The following is a 22865-nucleotide window of genomic DNA, read 5'->3' on the forward strand; positions in this document are numbered from 1 at the left end:
GCTGAACTGGTGTATGTTCTGTTGTGTATATTCACTAAATGGTACACATAGAAACTGTTGAACTGGTGTATGTTCTGTTGTGTATATTCACTAAATGGTACACACAGAAACTGCTGAACTGGTATATGTTCTGTTGTGTATATTCTCAACAACAACAACAAAAAAAAATACTTGGGATAATCATGAGCTAGCTCTTCAAAGAAAATGTCAGGCATTTCCCCCCACAACACCTGAAGAAAAAAAATTCTTGCTTGAACAAGTTTTACGTGACTGTGGAAACTTTTCTCACCATGCAATAACCGCATAAAATTTCAGTGAATGACCACCTGTGTGGGTCGGCGGCTAACACGCATACAGACTCCTTCAGGGCCAGAGTGTTCTGCTTACTGGAAAGACCACGTCAGACTGGGAGAGAAAGCTGCTGGACCCGAACAAGCATTTCAATCATCTTGGCTAAAATGTTCATCTTACTGACAGAATGGAGGACTCCATTCCACATTACAGATATTAACAAGCCTGCATGTCTCATGATGTAAGAGCGATGGTCCACGCCTGAGAATCTGCTCACCGGGCCCTGGAGACCTCCGTCGTCCCTGTCGACGCTGCCCCGGGAGAGCCTCACATCCGGCTTCTGGAGGAGCAAGCACACACAGGAGTTTCCGTTTGGTTTGAGGTCACAGAACATTCTGGATTAGCACAACCATCCTCTAAGAGGAATCGAAAAGCCCCCACTTTCAGAACCCTCAGACCCAGGCTGGACAGAGCCCACACACTGCCATGGGATGAGCCCTTCCCAGCACCCCTCACCAGGCACACACAAGCAGCTACACCACTGCTCCCCAACACAGCTCTGAGCACCTGTGCTCACCCCTCTTCACGGCAGGGGGGCCGGCTTTCTTCCTGACTGAGAGAAACCCCAGCCCGGGGGAAACATGCTCGGTGCGCTACAGATTCCTGGCCGAGCGGCAGAGTGTGGGGGCCTCTCCCAAGCTGCAGATGGGTCCCGTTATGTGATGCCCCCCAATGCATCCAGAACACAGAAGCCAGACAGACCAGTCTGGATTTCATATAAATGAAGAGTTCACAATTTCACTAATATCAAAGTAAAGTAACTGACATGTTATGGTGAAGGTGCTGGGTAGGCGGGTTTTTCCTTATACATAGACTGTGCAGTGTCCCCAGGCCATCCCCAAAATCCATGCCCACAGTCCTAGGTCCAGGGGAGCTCCTCCAGCCACACTGCCCTCAGCTTCCCCTTCGTCCACGCTTGAGTGTTCACTCACTTCCACCTGGAAAGCGTCCATGTGTCCCTCAAGCTCAGCCACAGCCCTCCCCGAGGCTTGCTCACTGGGCCTCACGGCGCTCCTGTGTCAGCCGGGTCTGCAGCAGCCACCTCCCTTGTCAGACAAGAACCTGATGCCCTGCTCGACTCTGCACTTCCTGTACCCGACCAGGGCCTGAGCCAGCACACAATCCACAAACGTGATGGTGGTGACGGACGAGTAAGCTCCGTTTGCCCTGTCCCAGGTCCACTGCCGTGGCCCACATCCTTGCCCACGGGACAGGCTTCCTCTCTGGCCTCAGCCATCTCAAGCTAAAGCATTGTTTTCACTTTTTGTCATCCGAGCTCCCAAATCCTGACTGTTTCTCCTGGGTCTAAAAGGAGTACAAATATCTCATCTTGGCTTGCAAGGCCTGGAACCTCCTTCCACTCCTGAGAACCACGTGGGCACGAGGTCAGTTCTGGGGGCCAGGCTGTCGCGGGAAGATGACCAAGGACACAGACAACGTTAACATCTGGGTGATCTGTTGAATGCTCTGAGACGAATCCCCTTGTAGGACAGGGGCCCCATCTCCCTGCCTACTTCTCTCCTTTCCCTTTTGGGCACTGCAAGCTGCCTGGACTGTAGGGGGCCCCCAGTGTGTGTTGACATCTGGAAACCAGGTCTTATAAGGATAGGGTGAGGGAGCTACTTCATCTGCAGAGGACGCGGGTTAAGAGTTGTCATGACCCTCAGGGCTGCCTGTGGCCAAGGGTGGTGACTTGTGCTGCCCTGGAATACGGGAGGCGGGGGGTATTCTGGATCATTTACGAAAAATCTTTCTAACAACCAGAGGCACTCTAGTAACAACGGAATGGAGAGCTCTGAGAGCAAGGACTGTTAATAGAGAAAATTTTCTGAACTCTGAAGAACATGCTTTTTAAAACCCTAAAGGATAAAACATGTGCGGTGTTTACAAGCATTATACTATCAGAAAACGAATTTCTCGTGGCAGGTGTCCTGTGCCCACACACGGGAAGTCAAACTCGGGGAGACCAGTCAGCTCCAGGGCAGTGCAGTGAGCAGGTCAGAAAATTCAGAGAGGTCAACAGTCCCCACCCTCAAGGCTAGAAACCTCTCTGCCAGCTAACACAGGCAGGAAGAGACAGAAAGGAAGCTGGGTACACACACAGGAATCCTGAGCCAGCAGGACTTCTCCGCCCCGGCCCCGTGGAGGCTGGGTTTCTGCCATCGCCTGAACAAAGCGCCAGCTTTGTGCAACTCGCGGGCACTCGACGCGCCAGGTGCAGTTAAGACGAAGACTCCAAAACACAACGGGCTTTGCGAAAATCAGCCTGAGAAGGTGAAGACTTCAGACGGACAAGTCACAGACCACAAATCTCAAGGTCATGAAAGACTTTTACACATCCTAGATGATCAACGACAATTTGCTGAAGCAATGCTTAAATAGAACTGCAAGGCAGAAGAGCTACTTACAGATGAGGAATTTGATGCTCAGGAAGGGAGAACTAGCTGCTTGGGACAACCCAGCTCTAGAGGTGGGTTCAGCCAGCCAGTAATTACAGTGTGTGCCTTCTGTGTGCAGGAAATAGCGTATTTACTTCAACAAAAACAGCAGCTCACATTTACTGTTTGCATAAGAGAGTAAGCTACTGTGTGTCATATATATACGTGAATCATCTATTTTTATTCCCATAAAAATCACATGAAATGATTTACTCTTATTTCTTCATGCACAATAATTCCCTAATGTCATACTTCCCTGAAGACAGTATTTTAATTTTAAAACTAGAAAGGCCTATCTACAGAAAGTCCACTTGTGTTCTCTGAATGGAAATAACTATTGGAGCTTTTTTAGCCTCAGACAGCAGACACAGCCCGTGCGGATGAAGGATGAATGCCAGTCGGAGACAGAAGAGCGACAACGGCAAGGCGTCCATCAGAAGTGTCTACTCTTGTGTCTGCTCAGCTGACACCGAGTCCTCCTTACCCCCTTACAGACTATTCTAGATCTGAAGACTGTGCATTAAAGAGAAAATAAGGCAATTTACTTTTAAAATCTTGTACAAACGGATCACAGACAACAAACGTTTGGGGCAGTTTGATTTCTTTTTCCCCCCATCAGGCATGTGTTTCTTGTATTCGGTTTAACTGAGTACGACTGAGTGCAGAAACCTGAAGAGTAAGTGCAACCCGTTTCTTTTCACAGTGAAGCCTGGGAGAGCTGGGACTCAACGGGACTGTCTTGTTTTTCCAGGTCTCACCAGTTTTCCGCCTTTGACAGGGTACAGTCACCACTTTTCTATTGTTCCCTCTTTTGTGGAAAATATTTGCGTTTTCCTTCTCTGACAGGTTTCTGCCTTACACAGGTCCCAGCTTCCGCAGTTTTACTGTATATGTGCACACCTGCCTACCATATCATCCGGAACGAGATACACAGCATTACTGGCAACCCAGCAGGCCCCGCGTACCTACACAAACCCGCCAGAGGAACCCCTGTTGTGCTGTGGTGGATCACACCAACTCTTGTGTCTGGCATCTTCTGTGTAACTTGACGCCCTCAGATTCCTCCTGGCGGCTGCGCATGGCAGTAGTTTCTCCTTTTTTATCGTTGTTTAGTACTCCATTGTATGAGTATTTACCCATTTTACTATTAATGGGCAAGTGGGTTGTTTTCAGTTCTTGGCTACCACAGTAACGCTCCGTGACACAGTACCCCATAATCTTTGGCTGGGTCATGTGGTAAGTGTGTTTGGCTTAGTCACAGTCCCACGGGAGCAGAGGATAGCACCCCCGTCACCCCTGCCCTCTGAGGCACGACTCTAGGTTCTGGGCAAATAGCAATGAACAGCCCAGGTGAGGTCCTGACTCTCAAGTTGCGGCCAATCGAGAAGACCTCAAACTTAAGACTTTTAACCCAAAGTCCTTTCTCCTCTCACTGGACCAGCCTGTCCTCAAGTCTGGGATATGCTATAAGGGGCAAAACCAGGAGGGATGTGACCTCGCTCAGCAGCAAAGGTGAGAACAGGATCCAGTCTCTGACCGCTGCCTTCCCACTGTGCCTTAATCCCTTTCTGCAGCGTTCATCTTCCGCTCAGATGGGCTGTGTCTGTTTTATGAGGAAAAAAAGCTCCTATTGATTTCCTTTCTCAGGACACAAAGTAGGGTTTATATAGATAGGACTTTCTCATTTTAAAATTAAAATCCTGTTTTTAGTACATTACCACATTAAGAAACTTCTGCGCACACAGTAGTAAGATGAAGCTAGCCACAGAGGGTTCTATCTTTAAGCAGTGACCAGTAGGCAGAAAGCTCTCCAAACAGACTTAAGTTTTAACCAAGGCTGTCGGCGCCCTCTCACAAACGTGTCAGCCTGCAAGGAGCTTTTACAGCAGTTGGATTTGCAGGCACCAAGCTACCTCAGAAAGGCCATGCTCTGAACTGGGAATAAGAGAAGGGCGTGTGGGACAAAAGAGCTTCCGTAAGGGCTGGGACCATCCTCTGGAACTTTCTGTAATGTGAGACTGTAAGATCCAGGCTCTGGAAGATTCTCATCAATGCAGCTCTCACACAGTTGCTATGGTGATCAGATGGAGTGAAAGATAAAAGAGCCTGCTGAAAAAAATCAACATGCCCCCACCCCACATGTATGACAAAGGATTTGTACCCAGAATATATACACAGTTACTTAAACTCAGTCATTTAAAAGAGAAACAACCCATGTAAAATGCCCTGTGGCACAGTGGTTAAGAGCTTGGCTGCTAACCAAAAGGTTGGCAGTTCAAATCCACCAGCCGCTCCCTGGAAACCCTATGGGGCAGTTCTACTCTGCCCTACAGGGTCACTATGAGTTGGAATCGACTCAATGGCAATGGGTTTGGTTTTAGTTTTACCCAAGTAAAACACAGGCAAGACCTGAACAGACACTTCACAAAGGACAATGCATAAATAGCCAACAAGCAAAAGAAAGAGCACTCTACATCACGAGTCATCAGGGAAATGCAAACTGAAATCACAATGAGATCCCTGCAGGCCCACTGGCACCGTCAGTTCACACAATGAAACACTACCGGCAACAAGAGGAACGAACTATTGATACACACACAACAGGACAAAATCTCAAAACAGGCTGAACGAATGAAGCCAGGCACGAAACAGTACATACTGCGTGACTGATTTAGATGATGTTCAAGAACAAGCAAAACTATCTACAGTGATAGGAATTATAACAGAGACTCAGGGTTGTGGGGGGCATTGACTGGAAAAGGAAGCTGTTTGGAGTGATGAAGATGTTCTAGGTTTCGATGGGGTATGGTTACATGGGCCAAAACTCATCAAACTCTATACTTAAGATCTGTGCATTTCACTGTATGTAAGTTATCTCAATTTAAAAAAAAAAAAAAAAAACCAACATCTGACCAGCCGGCAGAATAAACACGTATCTTGAACCTTTTATTTGGAATACTTGAATCACTCAGAGGTGGAGGGGTGCGTGAACCCCACCGACATGCTCTGCCAGTCCGCTCCAGCTGTGTGCTTCTCACAACAGCCTACGACCCCAGGTCATCGCACACTCTGTTCCTGTGGCCTGGAATGCATTTCCTGAGTCTGTTTGCCTAGCAAGTTCCAATTTACCCTTTAAGCCTTGGCGCAGACGTGATCTCGACTGTGAGGCCCTCCCTGGCTCCCAGGCACACGCGGGCTCCTTATGCTCACTGCTCTGCGCTTCAGCAGCAACGCCACTGAATGGCATGCCAGTCTTTGGTAGTGAGCCCTTTGTTCAAATGCAATTGTGCACAGAACACCAGTATTTACACGCGTTAACTCTACTTGGGAAAATGTGTGACACTGACTTTTTAAAACACAAATCAATGAGGGAAAGGAAGCTATTTGCATGAAAAAATAAATGTATGATTAGGGAACGACAACTGTGCTCTTAGAATGGATTCACTAGTCAAGCTGATTCACCCAGATCTTTAGTAAGTAACAACCAGTTTGACAGCCTGCCTTGCAATCTCAAGATTTGCCTTAATTTATTTAGAATTTTGAAAGCACAGTGTGAAACTTTTGTTCCAAAGGCGCCCTCTACTTCCTCTCTGTCCCCACTGGGCTTCTGAAGGGAGCTGGCCTGAAGGAAGTTGTTTCTCTTCCACAACTCCAGACACGCCTGGGAGGGAGGTTTGTACCAGGAGGCAGACGGAGCTAGAGGAATGTGTGGAAGGTGAGTCCTGGGATCCCTCACTGTCCTGCGGGGTGGCCTGCAGTAGCAGGGTGCCGTGTTCCATGGCAAGCTGACACTACGCAGCAGCCGGTTCTGCGGACACACTGCAGTCATGCTAAAGCCCCCGCAATGCTCTGAACCAGGAATGCTGCTCCCAGAACCTCAGAAATTCATCCCAAAGAAATAAATCAAGAAAAGCAAACAGTCACATCAGCGGAGATATGACTTATTATGGCATTATTTATAAAAGCAAAAACTGGAAACAACCTGAAACAAGGGAAACACTTTAATAAATGTTGAGATAGCAACATGACTGTGGAGTGAAGAATTAACTTTACCCAGAGAGTTTGTCTGGACTTTGTCCCAGGTTCCTGGGAATTAACCTCCAAACCCTTGGGATTTCCCAAATGACTAGAGTGTCTGTTACTCATGATGGCCCTTTGGGTCACACCTATGCGTTTAAGCTAATGAGGTGACTCATGTTGGGGGTGGAGGGGGAGAGTGCTAGAGACTGAGTTCAATCACAGACTAATGATTCAACCAATCACACCTACATAACGAGACCCCAATAACAACCCTGGTCTTGGAAACTCAGGGGAGCTTTCCTAATGGATGATATTCTGTGCACATTGATATACAGGGAACGTGACACATCCCTGGGGACAGGGAAGCTCCCTGTTCAGGGCCCTCTCAGACCTCACTCATGTCTCCCCTTTTGGCTGGTTCTGATTTGTATCCTTTTGCAGTAATAAAGCTGTAATCGAAATGCGGGTAGCCCTGGGAGCCCTGAGCTTGTGGCTGGTAGCTGAGGGAGGGCAATCTTGTAGGGACTGTGCTCTCAGCCTGTGAATTTGGCCCAACTCCAGGCAGTTGAGGTCAGAAGTCATTCGCAATGATGGAAGATGTTGTTTAGAAAAGTGATTATCAAGATTCTGGAGAAACCGGGAAAAGATGATACAAACGGAAACCAGAAAACAACATGTTACAGACGTTGTCTCCAGGGCAGAAAGGGCTAGAAGGCAGCATAAACAGTGGGGTTTTTGTGTTCAAGTCGTGGGATTAGCTAATTAGATTTAATTATTTAAAAATATTCCCAATACAGCAACAATGTGGTTATGTAGAATGCTCTTACTTTTAGGAGATGCACAACGAAATATCACGGGACCAAGGGCCATCATTTGGCAGTGGTTGAGCAACAGACCAACGACACGTACCCCACAGACACAGGTGAAGCAAGGATGGCAAAAAGTTAACCACCGTTTAGTCAAACTGTTAGCCACCAAAGAGCAACTTTTCTCCATGTTAGAAAAAATTCAGAATGAAAGGCTAAAGGAGTCTTAAGGTAGCTTTTATACTGGCTTTTGAATTAAAAAAAAAAAAAGAAAAAAAAGCTAGCAGGAACCGAATGCTTACCTTGTTTCAGGTCATGTTCTAAACCCTTTACATGGATTATCTACCTTAATCCTCTTAATCACCACATATAACAGGTGCTATCACTTTCCCTGCTTTAAAGAAGAGGTAGTGGAGGCACAGAAAGATCACAGAATTTTCCCAAGGTCACACAGCTAGTCAGTGGCAGAACCAGCATTTAAATTCCCAGCCATCACTCTCTGTTCTCTACTGCTCAAATACGAAAATGGGATTAAACTGCAGGGAGAGATTTTTTTATATGATTTATACTATTCAATACAGAGTTTACTTAGTAACTTAATCCTTGTTGTTGTTAGGTGCCATCAAGTCAGTTCCGACTTATAGCGACCCTATGTACACCAGAACGAAATGTTGCTATGCTTAAACCCGTTATTATAATCCTTAGTAACAGGATTTTTGAACCTATTATTGCAAGTTTTAAGGTCCAGATGTTAACACTAACTCTCCTGCCTTGGAAAGGATGAACTTTTGCAGTCACTGGCCAGATAGCAGATCATAACAGGGCTTATGAAGTGGGAGAAACATTTCAGGGACACAATTACCAGGAATCTCTCCTCTTTCTCCAACCAGCGCTGATCTTCTTCCATTTCCTGTTGCTGTCGGATCAGCCGCTCTTCCATCAGGTGGGCTGGCAGTACCTGCCCAATTCCTCGCATGTCTAATGCTGCAGAGTCCTACAGAAGAGTAAAAACACCACATCACTTTCAGAAGCCTGTTCATGATGCACTAACATCTTTCTGTGTCTTTCAAAAAAATTAAGCAAACTAGCAAGGGTGGCAGGAATAGGGTCTCTCGTACTGGCTGGGGGAACAACTCTTTGGGAGGTTGCAATTTAGTAACATGTGCCGAGCATCTTTAAAAAGTATGCAATGTTTAGTTCACAGATCCACTTTTAGGAGTTTAAATAAATAGTCAAAGATATGTGTAAAGAAAGCATTATCACTAAGAGTAAAAAAGCAGAAGTAGTCTAGAAGTAAAATTATAGAAGAAGGATTAAATATGACACACACTATGGAGTCTGAAGCAGTCATTAAACAGTTACTCTAAGGAGAAGAGCATGCATGGCAGACAACTACAGATGCTCTTTGATTCAGAGAAAGAATTTTCAGTCTTATAGGAGTAGTTGATGATTCTTGGCTTTACTAGGAAAATTTAGTAAAACTTAACATGGTCCATAGAGCTGGAGGCTCTGTTTTCCCATTTCTTCTTTGGCCTCATGTACACGCTAATTGTGTTCAGCTTAGGACTCTGCCTTTCAAATGAATGGGCTAATGATTTCAACACCTCTCCTTGGGTACTTCTTTTAGTAAAAACATATTCACGAAACCAGAAAGCATCGAGTAAATGGGTTATCTTGATCTTAGAATTTAGTCATCAAAATCAAGGAATCTTAGGATTTTAGAAATAAAAGGTACCTTGGGCCAAGCAGTACCAGTTAACAAACCGAAGCTCAAGAACACCAACTCACCTCCATGTTGGGCTGCCACATTGGTATCTCCTGAGCTCTGTGATTCCAGGAGTCTGTCTGGTCCAGAAGAGAGGCCTGGCCTGGGTAGATGCTGCCAGCCATGGCTGTGATTCCATGGGAGCCAGGGTAGCCAGAGACCTGTGAACGGGTGGGAGGCTGGGTAATACTCTGACACAAGCAGATTTCTGCACAGCTCTGCTTTACACATGAAAATAACAGAAAATATTGTGGCAGGCAGAGTAACGAGCCGGCAAAGACATCCACATCCTAATCCCCAGATCCTATGAATACGTTACCTTACGTGGTACAAGGAACTTTGCAGATGTGATCAAGTTAAGGACCTAGCCACGGGGAGATTATCCTGGATTATCTGGGTGGTCTAATGTAATCACAAGGATCCTTAAAAGTGGAAGAGGGAGGCAGAAGAGGAGAGAGAGGGAGAGAGACGTGACTATGGAAGAATGGTCAGACAAGCTACGCTGCTGGATTTGAAGGTGGATGAAGGAGCCACAAGCCAAGGAACCTCAGTGGCCTCTAGAAAGGAAGGCAGCCCCCCAACACCTTGATTTTACTCCAGGGAGACAGGTGCTGGACTTCTGACCTACAGAACTTAAGACAAAAAAACTTGTGCTGTTTTAAGCCACTAAGTTAGTGGCAACTGTTACAGTCGCAACAGACAACTAACACATACTAGGGAATCAGCAGTAATTTTGGAATTTCACAAACACTCACCACAATGTTGGGCAGACCATCCTTGGATGCAAAAGCCAAAGGAGGCCGTAACAGCGGCTCAGCCATGCCTGCTCTGAACTCTCCTTTCCTGCCTAACCTACCGCTCACTACCCCCAACAAGAGCAGACAAGAGCCCAGTCTTTGTTCTCTAGCAAACCAGGGGCTGACTGGGAGAAGGGGAGGCAGATAACTCCACCTTCAAGTCACACCTTCAAGTTCTAACAAGGGTGAATAAGGCAGGGAAAAGACACTGAGTAGGACATGGAGGAAAATGTCAAGGCAGAAGGAAAATAAGAGGGATGTCTTTATACAACTCCCTCCCTCAGTCAACAGAAAGACAACAGAATCAGCACTTGTCTCCGCAGCTCATTAGGCTGGCGCTACATGGCCAGGATTCCCAGGTAATTTTTTAACGAGATAAAGCACATCCAAATTACAGTTCCCAAATGGTCCTAACACATATCTACACACCCTTCAATGAAGGTTTTGTGCGTGTTAGGTCTCTAGGCATTGATTTATACCAAAATTCTATACTATGTATAATTAACACACTTTCAAATATAATGTACGGGGAGTTCTCACAGTTTACTTGAATGAAAGTATTTTAATAATGAAAAACCAAATGCAAAACACTCTATCCTAACTATTGGTGATCAGAAGGGTCATAGTACTGCCAGAGAACTTCTGGGAATTTTCATAAAAGAGGTTTCAAGTGAGTTAAGGCAGTTTTCTAAATAACACCAACTACATGAAAGGGTTAAATAGGCATTTTGGGCCAAAAAGGAACATAAAATGATTCCAAGAAACCTCCTGTAGTTGGTCTCACTTTCAAGATGAGGAAACTTCTAGCGTGGACAAACAAATGTTTTTATTCTCTCGCTGCACCCTACTCTCATCTGCACAGTTTCCAGGCACTAACGAGAGAGAGACAAGCCCTGCTCTCAGGCCTTCCATTCCAGTGGGGGCCGCACACCACACGTGGGACCACAGCCCCAGGTCATGAAGGTGCTTGGGACTGACTTGCCACAGCAACATGCCAAACCCCACCAGGGGGCCTGGCCTGCAGGGATAACAAGCTTTCTCTGTTCACGGCCTGTCTCAGGAAGCAGAGCACCACCATGTTTGTGCTGGAATGATTCTGGTATCAGGCTCCTCTCAGTGCCACTGAGCTCTGCCTTCTGCACTGCCAGGCACGGCCAGGGTTGTCCTGGGACCCACGTCCCCTGCTGTCTGATAGAGGTCCAGGTCTCAAGAACTGCAGCTATGGGTCTTCTTTTCAGTAGGCCTCTGGGTCAGGGCTTCATCCATCATGGCGGTGATGGACTTGGCCGCGGGGGAAGTGGTAATCTAGACTCACTGAGGTGGAAGGGCCGTTCACTTCCTTCACAATGAGTAAAAGAGTCTAATGAGCACCTCCCTTGAGGGAGGGGAGTGTCTTTGTCATCTCTGCTGAAAGAGCCCAGTACAGTGCTGGGCATGGAGGACAGATACTGGTGCCTGCCCGCTGAGTAAGTGCCCCAGAGACCCAGATGACTCGCCCCCTCCCTCCAGGCAGACGCGTGGCTCAGAACGGTGTCTCCCAAAACATGGTTCTGGATCATCTGCACAACAATCACCTGACGGCTTGGTAGAAAGGTACTATTCCTGGGCTCCCCTTGAGAATGAGCACACCGGAATCGGGAGGCAGTAGGCAGAGCTGAAACCGACCCAGGTTCACTGGCTGAAACCGCCACGGACATGTGGTCTTTCCTTTTCTAATAACAAGCAGGGCCCACATTTTTTCTTGGCAGCCTAGTACCAACAGTTAAGGCTTTCTGCTCACATCGATGCAAACTGCCTTAACACTGAACTCAACATTTCAGAGGCAGTTAAAGGAATACAAATGTGCTCATGTGGCCTTCCCTAACTCTGTGAAGGAGGCAGAAAAGGAATGAGTACCCCCCCCCCCCAGTAAACTCAGAAAACCATGGCAAGGAAGACACCTGGTTAAGTGAACTGTTGGCTTTTTCCTCTCCAGGGAAAAATTTCGAGGATCATTTTTTAAAATTTCTTTTGGCTTTTATTTTGTTTTTAGCTATTCTTCATCGAATTCCTACCAATTAACCACCTTCTATTAAAGGCTCGTCACCACAACTATCACAGTCAGCCAGCTGTAAATACCTTACGGAGCCCTGTTACAGACAGGGTGCTGCTACAAGACAGACAGACCAATACCAACTGCAGGGTGTTATTCTGTTTCCTGGGGATCATTTGACAGATTCCTCTGCTCATCTTTTTAAAGACCACACAAAACACTATTCTGGGTAAACACACTGTGGCAGAGTCCTACAATGGAATGCTTTTCAGTAGTAAAAAGGAACAAACTACTGACACCCCCCAGGACTTCTGACCCTCAAAGGCACCCCAATGAGCGTAAGATGCTGAATACAAGCGTGCACACTGTATGTACCGTTCATAAGGAATTCCAGCACAGGCACAACTAATCCCCGGCGACAGAACTCAGAAGAGCAGTTGTTTCTAGGGTAGTAGAGGACTGACTGGGGAGAGGGCAGGAGGGAACTTTTTGGGCTTATAGAAACGTTCTACATCTCGATGGGGGCGTGGGATACACTGGCGTACACGTTTGTCATAACTAAGATCTGGCATTTCACTGTAAGTAAATCATACATCAATAGAAGCTAACAACTTCTCTCCAAACAAACAACCCCCCACCACCCCATTACTGACTCTGCATCTGCTCCTTCTCTTTCATGAGTAATCTTTCTTTTCTAACGCGCACACGTCACTTGCCTACAAGTCTAACATTCCCTCCTTCCACACTTGCCCATCTGGACTCTCACCTGGTTTCTGTGAGAAAATTTTGAATTTTTTTCAGAAAAACCACCCAGTTTGGCGTTACCTCTAAATAGAATGTACCTACTAGGTTCACCCTGCTTTCACCTTACCAGAGCAGGTAGGAGAAGGCGGATCTAAGAGCTTTTGGAGATAGGACACCTGGACCAATTGCATTAAGACAGAGTGACGGATTAAAGTCCTTGACACAGGTTCATTGAGACAACGTTCACTCAGACAACTGTTAGGTCAAGACTACTTTTCTTAGCTTTTTGTTTACCAAATTACACTCAAAAGAACATAAATAAAAATAATAAACATATACACAGTACCCCCCCCAAAAGTGCCAAAGAATAAAATAATATGTTTTGCATTTGCAATGATTGGTATACCTGGTAATGATTGGTTTGTACCATGTGCTGTGGGCTGGGATAAAATCCTTCACTTGACCTCGGACTGGGATAACCAGGTCTGCTGGGCTGTGAACAAATCAACAGAGTACCAGATGAATGAGTACTTTATTTTGGTAAATCTATGTTTTATTGAAAAGAACAGAAAAAGGTATTTCTCTACCAGAGCTCAGCTGAAAGAACAGTGAAAGATGTTAGTTTCGACAAGGGTGCCAAGACAACTCAATGGGAAAGAACAGTCTCTTCAACAAATGGCGGCCAGACAGCCAGATCTCCACACGCAAAAGCATGAAGTCGGATCCCTCCCTCGCATCATACGCAACATTAATGCTGAATGGATCAAAGGCCTAAACGTAAGCGTTAAGACTATAAAACTCTAAGAAGAAAGCACAGGAGCAAACCTTCGTGACCTTAGATTAGGATTCTTAGCTATGACACCAAAAGTACAAGTAACCAGAGAAAAAATAAACTGAACTTCATCAAAATTTAAGATTTTTGTGCAAAGGACACCAACAAGAAAACTCACGGAATGGGAGAAAACATTTGTGAATCATATATTTGATAAGGGACTTGTATTTAGAATCTATAAAGAACTCTTACAACTCCACAACAAAAAGATAAACAGCTCAATTAAAAAATGGGCAAAGGATCTGAATAGACATTTCTCTAAAGAAGATCTATAAATGGCCAAAATGCACATGAAAAGATGCTCAGAACATCATTAATCATCAGGAAATGCAAATCAAAACCACAGTGAGATACCTCTTCATATTCACTAGGATGGCTAAAATAAAAAAAGACAATAACGAGTGTTAGCAAGGAGATGGGAGAAATTGAAACCTTCATACATTGCTGGTGGGAATGTAAAATGGTGCAGTTGCTGCGGAAAACAGTCTAGTAGTTTCTCAAAAAGTCAAACATGGAGTTATCATGTAACCCAGCAACGCCACTCCTAAATATACCTGAGAGAAATAAAAACACGTCTGCACAAAAACTTGCACGTGAGAGTTCACAGGAGCATTATTCAATGAGAGGCAAACAGTGTGAACGATCCAAATGCACATCAATATATTGATGAATGGTCTATCCATACAATGGACTAGTACTCAGCCATAAAAAGGAATGAAGTTCTGATACATGCTACAACATGCACGAACCTTGAAAAGATTTACTAAGTGAAAGAAGCCAGACACAAAAGGCCGCATATTGCAGGATTCCATCCATATGAATGTTCACAGAAAGCAGATCAGTGGTTGCCTAGAACCAGGGAAGGGGGAATGGGAAGTGATTGTTAACGGCTAAGTTCTCAGTGCCTGCCGGTCAAGGCAGCTTCCCAGCTCATTTCCTCACACAGAGTCTTGACAGACATACTCAAAGGTACGAGCTGTCTTCCTGCCATCGCTCCTGCACAATCAGTGTGGACGTCCAGAGTGGGAAAGACAGAGAACATCTCAGGACTGTTACAGACATCGTTCTGATCTCCTGGACCCAATGAAACATCCTGGGGAACGCCAGCGGTCCGAGGGCTACACTTCAAGAACCAGTGTTCTGAGGTGCTCCAGATGAACAGGACCTGCAGGACAGCCGCAGGGGAAGGGAGGTGGGCTTTTCTCCCATGTGGGGGTCTGCTCGGACCAACTTCTCCAAAGCTCATGACTTGGTGAAAAGCTGGCATTAAGTACTGATGAAGAGATCAGTAACATTTTTATAATGGTTATAATGCTTTTTGACATTAGCTGAGCATAACTAAGCTTTTCAACTTTGAATCCTGAATGGGGAGGGAAAAATATTTCCCTTTAATACTCCGGTTACGCTCCATTAAACATGAAATTTCCCGCAGGAATTATCTACAAAAGCCTTACAGCTCCTATTTGAATTTAAGAAATGTAAGCAAATTTAGTTGTCCTAAGTTACCACAGGCAGAATCATAAAAACCACAAAACCCAAACCAACAAAAAAATCCAAACCCACTGCCGTACAGCCGATCACGACTCATCGCGACCCTACAGGACAGAGTAGAACTGTCCACTGTGGTCTCCAAGGCTTTGAGTCTTCACAGAAGGAGACTGCCAAAACCACAGGATCTGCAGAGTCCCCACTTCACGAGGCAGAGGGACCACGAGAGGAGACGTTGGCCAACCACCTCAGAAACCACAGGCTCATTTCAGATACGCCCAGAAAGGCAGAGTACCACTCTAAGACGAAGCCTGAGACAGCAAACACCGCACACACGACTGGATTCTGACTCTCGGGAGGAGCACTAAGCCAGTTTATAACCACCGAGCACCTGTACTACCTCTATGCCACGTCAGATGACTTTCTAGCCATTAAACTTTTATCCCAGGGGTCACCCAACTTTTTCTTTAAGGGCCAAATAGTAAATGTTTTAGGGTTTGTGGGCCCTACTGTCTCTGTACCAATGACTCAACTCTGCCTTTTAGCATGAAACCAGGAGGGGCAATACACAAACGGATGGGTGCGGCTGTGTTTCAGAAAGACCTCAGTTAACAAAAAACAGGCAGCGGGCTGTAGTTTGCTAACCTGTTTCAAATAACAAACCACGGTGTCCGGTGGAACACTTTCAATTATAGAAAAGGGCCCCGCACCACACACTTTGAAAACACCTCAAACAAACAAAACAGACACTGAAGGAGATTTAAACATTTAAGCAGAGATGGTCTGAGATATTAGCCCAGGACTATCCTGCCTCTTGATCCTGGACACCCGCGCCATTGCCACTGAAACAGGTGAACCTGCAAACAGGAAGTAAGTGGAGGGCCTTAGATGCTGGGCTGAGGCGTTCATACTCCTTTCTGCGAGTAACTAAGGATTGTTTTGTTGTTAAAGTAGAGCAGTGACAGGGAAAGGCTCTGATCCCACGACTAATGAGCCCCAAGTGACGGCCGTGGGGAGGACGATGTGGTTTTCCTTCTCTGCGCCTTGGTTTTTCTCTCAGGAGGATGACTACAGAGCCCCTCACCTCCAAAATTCTGCAGGACTGGGTTAATCACCCGTATTCACTCTAAATGTGTGGTGATGTTTACTGCTACACAGTTTAAAATGTTGACCACAAAATATAATTTTTCAAGTCAGGCATTATGGTTTTAAAAAAAAGCACTTAATAACATTTTGCATTAACAGATTTCTGAACATTTTAAGAAAACAAAGTAAATAATTGTCAAAGTTTCTTCACAATAAATTTTTACTAAATGTAACTGCAAAAAAGCCTGTTATCTATTTACTTTCCAGAAACAGGAAGTCAGCCAGTGTGTGAAAACCCATCTTGTTGAAAGCACAAGGCTGTGAAGAACTCTGACTCTAAGCCCAGGCACACAGCACGGCCAGGTAGCAGGACAGGCTCTGAGAGGATGCCGGGAAGGGAGCGGAGACGGAGCGGGCAGCAAGGTCTAAGGATGCTGCCGGCAGACTGTACCAAGGCAAGAGAAGCATGGGCAAGGTGCTCCGTCCCCACGCTGGCACCCGCCACCACCACAGGCAAGAGGAGGACAGACAGACACGTGCCCAGAGTTCTCAGAAACAACAGCAAGGAATAGGCTCAGGTGGAGTGCGGCTCCTTTTCAAATAAAGCACAACGGAAAGCCTGCGTGCCTTAGCTGGAGCCCATGTGATGGTTTAACCTTGACCTGGCCATCAGCGAGGCTTTCAACAACCATAACTCACAGGACAGATTTCTTCCAAGTCAGGCGTGCCATGCAAAATTTGACGCTCATGCGGGACAGAGACAGAGAAGAAAAGGAAGAGCATTTTCAGATCACATCTAACCATTCACAGCTTAACAGAGACTAGATCTGAAATGCAAGTTAGGGCAATGAGTGCAGGTAAGGTAACATGCAGAGGAGGAGCAAATAGGAAACAACGAGCTGGTGTTATACTGGTTATTCTCAGAAGAACCTGACATTTGGCTTTCTCCGCATAGATAACAGGTGCCTGCACCATTAGCTTCAACAGTGAGTACGAGAATTCCAGAGGTTGGGCCGGGGGCCTTCTCTACCTTGGGAGGTGCTTCATCGGACCCTCCGGAGTCCCAGGACACTGTGACCTGTCTTCTGGACTCCATTCTCATGCGTTCTTCTTGCTGAACCTTCTCTTCCTCCAGGATTGTGCTAGGGAGACAACACATGGTTTTAGGGGGCGCTGACACAGAGTGGGCCCCACAGCCCCCACCCGACTTATCTCAGGCACACCAGTTGGCTGGCAGTGGGTGAAAACAATAAAGAACAAATCCTCCACACAGTGGGACGAGGGGTCAGGTTTCCCAGTCCTCACAAAATGATTCTAGAATAGCCCTGGTCCACTGAAAGCAGAGCCATAAGGTAAGGAAGGACAGCTGGTAAGAAAAGGAGAAGTTGGGGCAAATCAAAGATGAGCCAAGATGAAACGCTTGTATGCCAAAGTTTATTATGAGCACAATAGTTGCCCTGAGAAATCCCAGGCACCCTTCGTCAAGCATGTATGTGTCTCAAGATGCAGATTCTCCACATGAAAACAGGCACCCTTAGAATGTGCCTACATCAGCACACTGCTGTTGCCTTTAGGTGCTGTCAAGTCGGCTCTGACTCATCGCGACCCCGTGTACAACAGAACGAAACCCTGCCCCGTCCTGCGCCATCCTCACAATCGTTGCTGTGCTTGAGCCCATCATTGCAGCCACTGTGTCGATCCATCTTGTAGAGGGTCTTTCTTTTTTCTTGCTGACCCTCTGCTTTACCATATATCAGCATATTAGGTGACAAATCAGCAATCTGGTCAATAATCTCCCTAAACTGCCCAACACAACCTTCCTACTAACTTTCAGTCTGACTGGCACTTTATCTGACAAGTCAGTAGGAAACAGGCAAAGCGTTTACAAATGCTTCAGAAAACGCAGTTTGCTTTAAACTGGAAACGCCAGAGTTAGGAACACCGTGACTTACCCTCGCCTTGACTACTCGACAGGCTACGTGAAGTCCCACATACTGCCGCAGCCGCCACCACCGCGGGCGCCCCTCTGACTGCGACGCGATTCCTCAGTCCTGGCTGCCTGCCATCATTCCAACAGCTCAGAAAGCAACCAGAGCTGGACTGGCTCACTTCCCCTTCCCCAGGGGCTCCCTGGGCCTTGGCGGCCCACAGGGCCTTGAAACCTGCGTCTGAACTGTGGCAGGCAGCTCCTTCCTACAGGCCTGTGACTCTGCAGTTCTCATAATGAAGCTCATTCAGCGTTCTGGCCTCCTGGCTGACTGCAGTAACTAACCCCCCGAATTACTCATGAAAGGAGTGAGATCAGCCACACCAGAGCCTCTTCTAATCTGGGAATTTGCTCAGGCGCTTCACAGATGCATTCCTCCTTGACTGGAGGCTACAGGCAGCAGTTTCTCATACAACCCGACACACGCAATCACCTTTTAAATCAGGAAAAGACAGACAGAATTTATTTCATAATTACCCTGAGTCGGCAAAACATTACTACAGACGTAGGGGAGGCTTTTTGCCCCCTTTTTCTTTAAAAGGAAGGGAGACATTTTCCTCGAGAAAAGTTTTTAGTTGAAAGCACCCTTCTCCCCAAAATATGATTTTGGCTTCCTTCCTGCTCCAGTTAGATGATCATGGGTGGGAAAACAAACGGCATAACTTTGACAATGTTTAAGAATTTCGTGGCAGCCCCAAAAGGCTGGCAAGGCGCCTGCTCTGGGCCAGCACTATGGGAACCTGGCAGCGCGTAGGTAAGCGCATGGAGTGCAGGCAGGGCCAGGAGGAGTATCTGAAGCCCACGAACACCTCCACAGGGCCTGGGGGCAGCGGGCTCCGCTGCGCAGCCTCGGCCCCGGCTTCCAGGGTTCTCCCGTGGGTCGTCAGAAGAGTGTTCCCCTCAGGCTGCTGAGAGGATTAACCGAGACGGTGGTTGGAGAGCATCTGTTAAACTTCTATAAAGTGCAATGCAAGTGCCAGTTTCCCTTACTACTTCTAGCAGGACACTGGCTTTAGTTGTTCATTTAGTTATATCAACAAGCACCTTCTGCTCTGTGCAAGAAGCTGCGATAAACAAGGTCTGGGAGGTGCTCTGGTTGAAGGAAAGGAGTCATAAAACGTAATGGAATGGCGTTCTGACTGTGTGGAGGGAGAGATGCTGCGCCCTCGGAACTGGGACGGGCGCTGCAGGAACTCAGGAAGAACCCGAGAGAGAGGTCTACAGTCCAAAGGGGAAGACAGCACAGTTACAGACTCGCCCCCAGAACACAAGCATTACGTGAAGGGTGCACAGCAACACTGTCCACCCCTCACGTGGAGATAAACACCTTTGTATTTTAATTCTCTACGTATTTAAACTTACGACCGTACAGACACTCTGGCCTTACTTTGAACAGAACGGGGCCTGCCACACAGTAGACATGCAAACATCTGCTGAAAGAACCAGATGTGTGCATGCAGAATACACTCATCACCCTGACCCATCAGACATGTCACATGGCTGAGAAAAGGACATACGGGGTCCGTCCACGGTGAGGAGAGTCACTGGGGAAACAGGAAGACGGTGGAAGAAGCATGGGGTTTGGCGTCCAACCAAGTTCAGGTCTAACTTCTGTCAGACAGATTGTGTGACCACGGACAACCCTGCTCCTCTGAGACACGACCACAAAATGGGGAGAACACCTCCCTAACTGCCTGTCTCCAGGGGTTGCTGTGAAGATGGAAATAAAATTAGACAATCTGTGTGAGGAGCTCCAAGACATATTTTAAAAATGGAAAGAACTGCTAAAAACTCCCAGTCAAATAATATCTCCTGCAACTAATGGCTGCTGTTCCCACAAGGGCTGCTAGTAATTCAAACAAGTTAAAAGCCAGTTAGAGTTTGGTCTTAGGTACAGCAGACCAATCATGTCTTTTTGCAAATCTATCAAGCTCTTAACTGCAGTGTTGGTGATACAATAATTAAGACAAGTCATCAATTCAATAAACCAATAGGTCAAGACTATGCCTGCTAACCCACTGATACACAGTGCCTTTGAGCTTGACATATATTTATAAGGATCAAGGGTTGATACCTTAGTATGAGCTAATATAGCTTCACCAGGCCCCAGTCATTTGCCAAGTGTGGAAGCTCGGGGAAGCTGCATCTTAGCTTCTTGGACCTATGTATCTATCTGTGCCTCAGAAGGCTGCTCTAGGATTAAAACACTTAGTTTTCAGGAGCTGGTGTGCACCTGCGGACACAGGAGACAACTACCGTTGTTCTTAAACGTGAGATTATTAACCTTCCCCTCTTGTTGGTTTCCCATCTTCCAGTCTACCGCTCCTCTCCCTCCAGGAGTTCTCAAACTCATGAACCTCTCCAGGGCCCCTCACATAGCTTCGCCACCTGGAACACCGTCCTTGTCTTGTTCTGCCCAACTATGACTTATATTTCAAGCATCGAACAGCACTTCCTCCAGAAAGTCTTCCCGGAAGCTCCCAACTCCCTCTAGGCTGACTTACATTCCTCTCCTACGTGTTCCCAAAGAAACTCATGCTTAACTCAACTGCTATTGTCAGCTGCCATCAACGGACTCTGACTCATGGGGACCTCTTGTTAAAACGTGTTGTCAATGTCTGTTTGCTTGGCTTTTGCTTCCATCCTTGCACCCCGGGATCAGCACAGACCCTGGGCCATAATAAGTGAGAAGTGGGTGCATCAGCGAGGGAAGCCCACACTCAGTGGAGCCAACCTACTCACTAGTGAAGAAGAAAGAGTGTATCACCAAGCTTCCCACACTCTCAGCTGGCCAATGGAAAAGAACCACAGGCTGCTCTCTGCAGGATGGCCTTGGGAGCAGGGATCCAGTCTGAGACCACAGGCCAAGGAGGATCACATCCCTGGTTGGTAGGTTTCCAGCACCTGCTCTAAAAATCTCAATCACCTGGCCCCTAAAATGGAAGCACAACAGACTTGCTTGTGAGCTCTCAGCTTTATGGGACTCAGACATGGATCTGGTTTCTCTTGCACATTACAGACATGTCAATATCTCTGTAACTGAACAAGCCAGTCTTGTTACTCAAAGAATGCCACAGCAACTGGGAAACGAGTTCCCTCGACCTCAGAACTTCCTTTTCGTACCAAAAATACCATGCTACAATGCTTCTGGGAAACCGTGATCTGTTGCTCAGAGTAACCAAGAGTATAAATAACTCACAGAAATATCTGTTTTCACAATGGGAAGACCATTCCATAGATGGAGTAGGAGTGCTCACAGAGACATTTCTGGATCTGTCTTTACAGCTGCTGAGGAACCCAGAGCAATAAACTAGAGTGTCAAGGAGGTCAAATTTAAGCATATTTTCCCAAACTGCAAATATTTTTGGTAGCAATGCATTCCACTCGCAAGCTTTCAGCGGCCTAATGGGAACTGGCAATGAGCCCTCATGCTTCTTCCTAGATGGTGGTTTTTAGGTCTTTAATTTACAAACAGATGAAAGAATAAAAAACAAGACTTTTCATTTAACAAATGCCAGAACACTTGATAATCAAGTCTTTGTTTATCCATGGGTCCGATCTAGGAAGAGAACAGTGGAGAGGGAAGAAGGGTATTCCCTGCTAGTTTTAACTCTATTTTTCACTTCCCTCACTTTAACAAGTCACCCAAGTAATTAAACCTTTTAGCACCACCAACATAAAAACGTTTACACAACGCTCTTCTTTGAACTTTCTTTTCCTGGAGTGCAGCTCTCTCTGTGAAGCATACCCTGACAACCTCCACAAGCTGGCATGGAGGTCCTGCTACATTTCTGTTCCTGAGTAACAAGACATGATTTCACTTACAAGGTATTTTGATGGCAAGAAAGAAAGTGGTCTCATAGTCCCCTTGTTTCCAGTATTGAGCAACAACACAAATGAAAACAAATCTCCTACACAGAGCAGTTTAAGGGGTGGAAAAGGCCAATAATTCCTGAGTGGCTGACGTTCAAGCCTTCCCAGAAGACAGGGCGACAGATACTCAGCTGCATCTGTTCGGTTATATAACTACAGACAACCCTGCCTATTTTAGTTTGCTTCCTCATCCATATAATAATAATGCCTGCCCTGTCTGTTGTCAGGATGTAGAAATAAAGCACGCAAAAAAAAACTTACTAAAACTTCTAAGAAATGTTAGTTAATTCTATACTTTTACCTGCCTTAAATACCACCAGGAAAGAAACGCATTCTTGTCTATTTTATGCCTGCAAGCATTTTTCCTGACAGTTACGCTACTACTCCTCTGCTCTTGAAATGACAAAACGGTACTCCTGCTTTATATGAGAACCATTTTTTTTTTTAAGATTAGACTCTGATCACTTAAACAAAGGGATGACATCATAAAATTTGCTTCGGACATAAAATTAGTGTGGGTTAACAGCTACTTAGACTAATCTGGAAAATATCCAGAGAAAGAGCAGCAATAAAATCGGAAGGGCAAAAAGCCAAGAGGGAAATGACTTGTTTTGGCAAGTTCCTGGGAATACCAGTTTTGAAACAC

The 22865-nt window shown here is 46.2% G+C and overlaps 1 protein-coding gene across 10 annotated transcripts in view; it reads right to left on the reverse strand.

The window, feature by feature from the left end:
- The window catches only part of PTK2 (protein tyrosine kinase 2), a 211533-nt gene that overhangs the window by 13163 nt on the left and 175505 nt on the right, over positions 1-22865 (reverse strand). For all 10 annotated transcript variants that reach the window (XM_023741606.1, XM_023741605.1, XM_023741602.1 and 7 more), the window contains 5 exons: positions 17390-17501; positions 13360-13446; positions 9404-9541; positions 8478-8609; positions 569-631 (listed from right to left, as the gene is read on the reverse strand). In XM_023741606.1, coding sequence (XP_023597374.1) covers positions 569-631; positions 8478-8609; positions 9404-9541; positions 13360-13446; positions 17390-17501 — 532 coding nt within the window. The remainder of the gene's footprint in view (positions 1-568; positions 632-8477; positions 8610-9403; positions 9542-13359; positions 13447-17389; positions 17502-22865) is intronic.

The sequence above is a fragment of the Trichechus manatus genome, unplaced genomic scaffold (assembly GCF_000243295.1).
Source record: "Trichechus manatus latirostris isolate Lorelei unplaced genomic scaffold, TriManLat1.0 scaffold00185, whole genome shotgun sequence".
Lineage (NCBI taxonomy): Eukaryota > Metazoa > Chordata > Mammalia > Sirenia > Trichechidae > Trichechus > Trichechus manatus.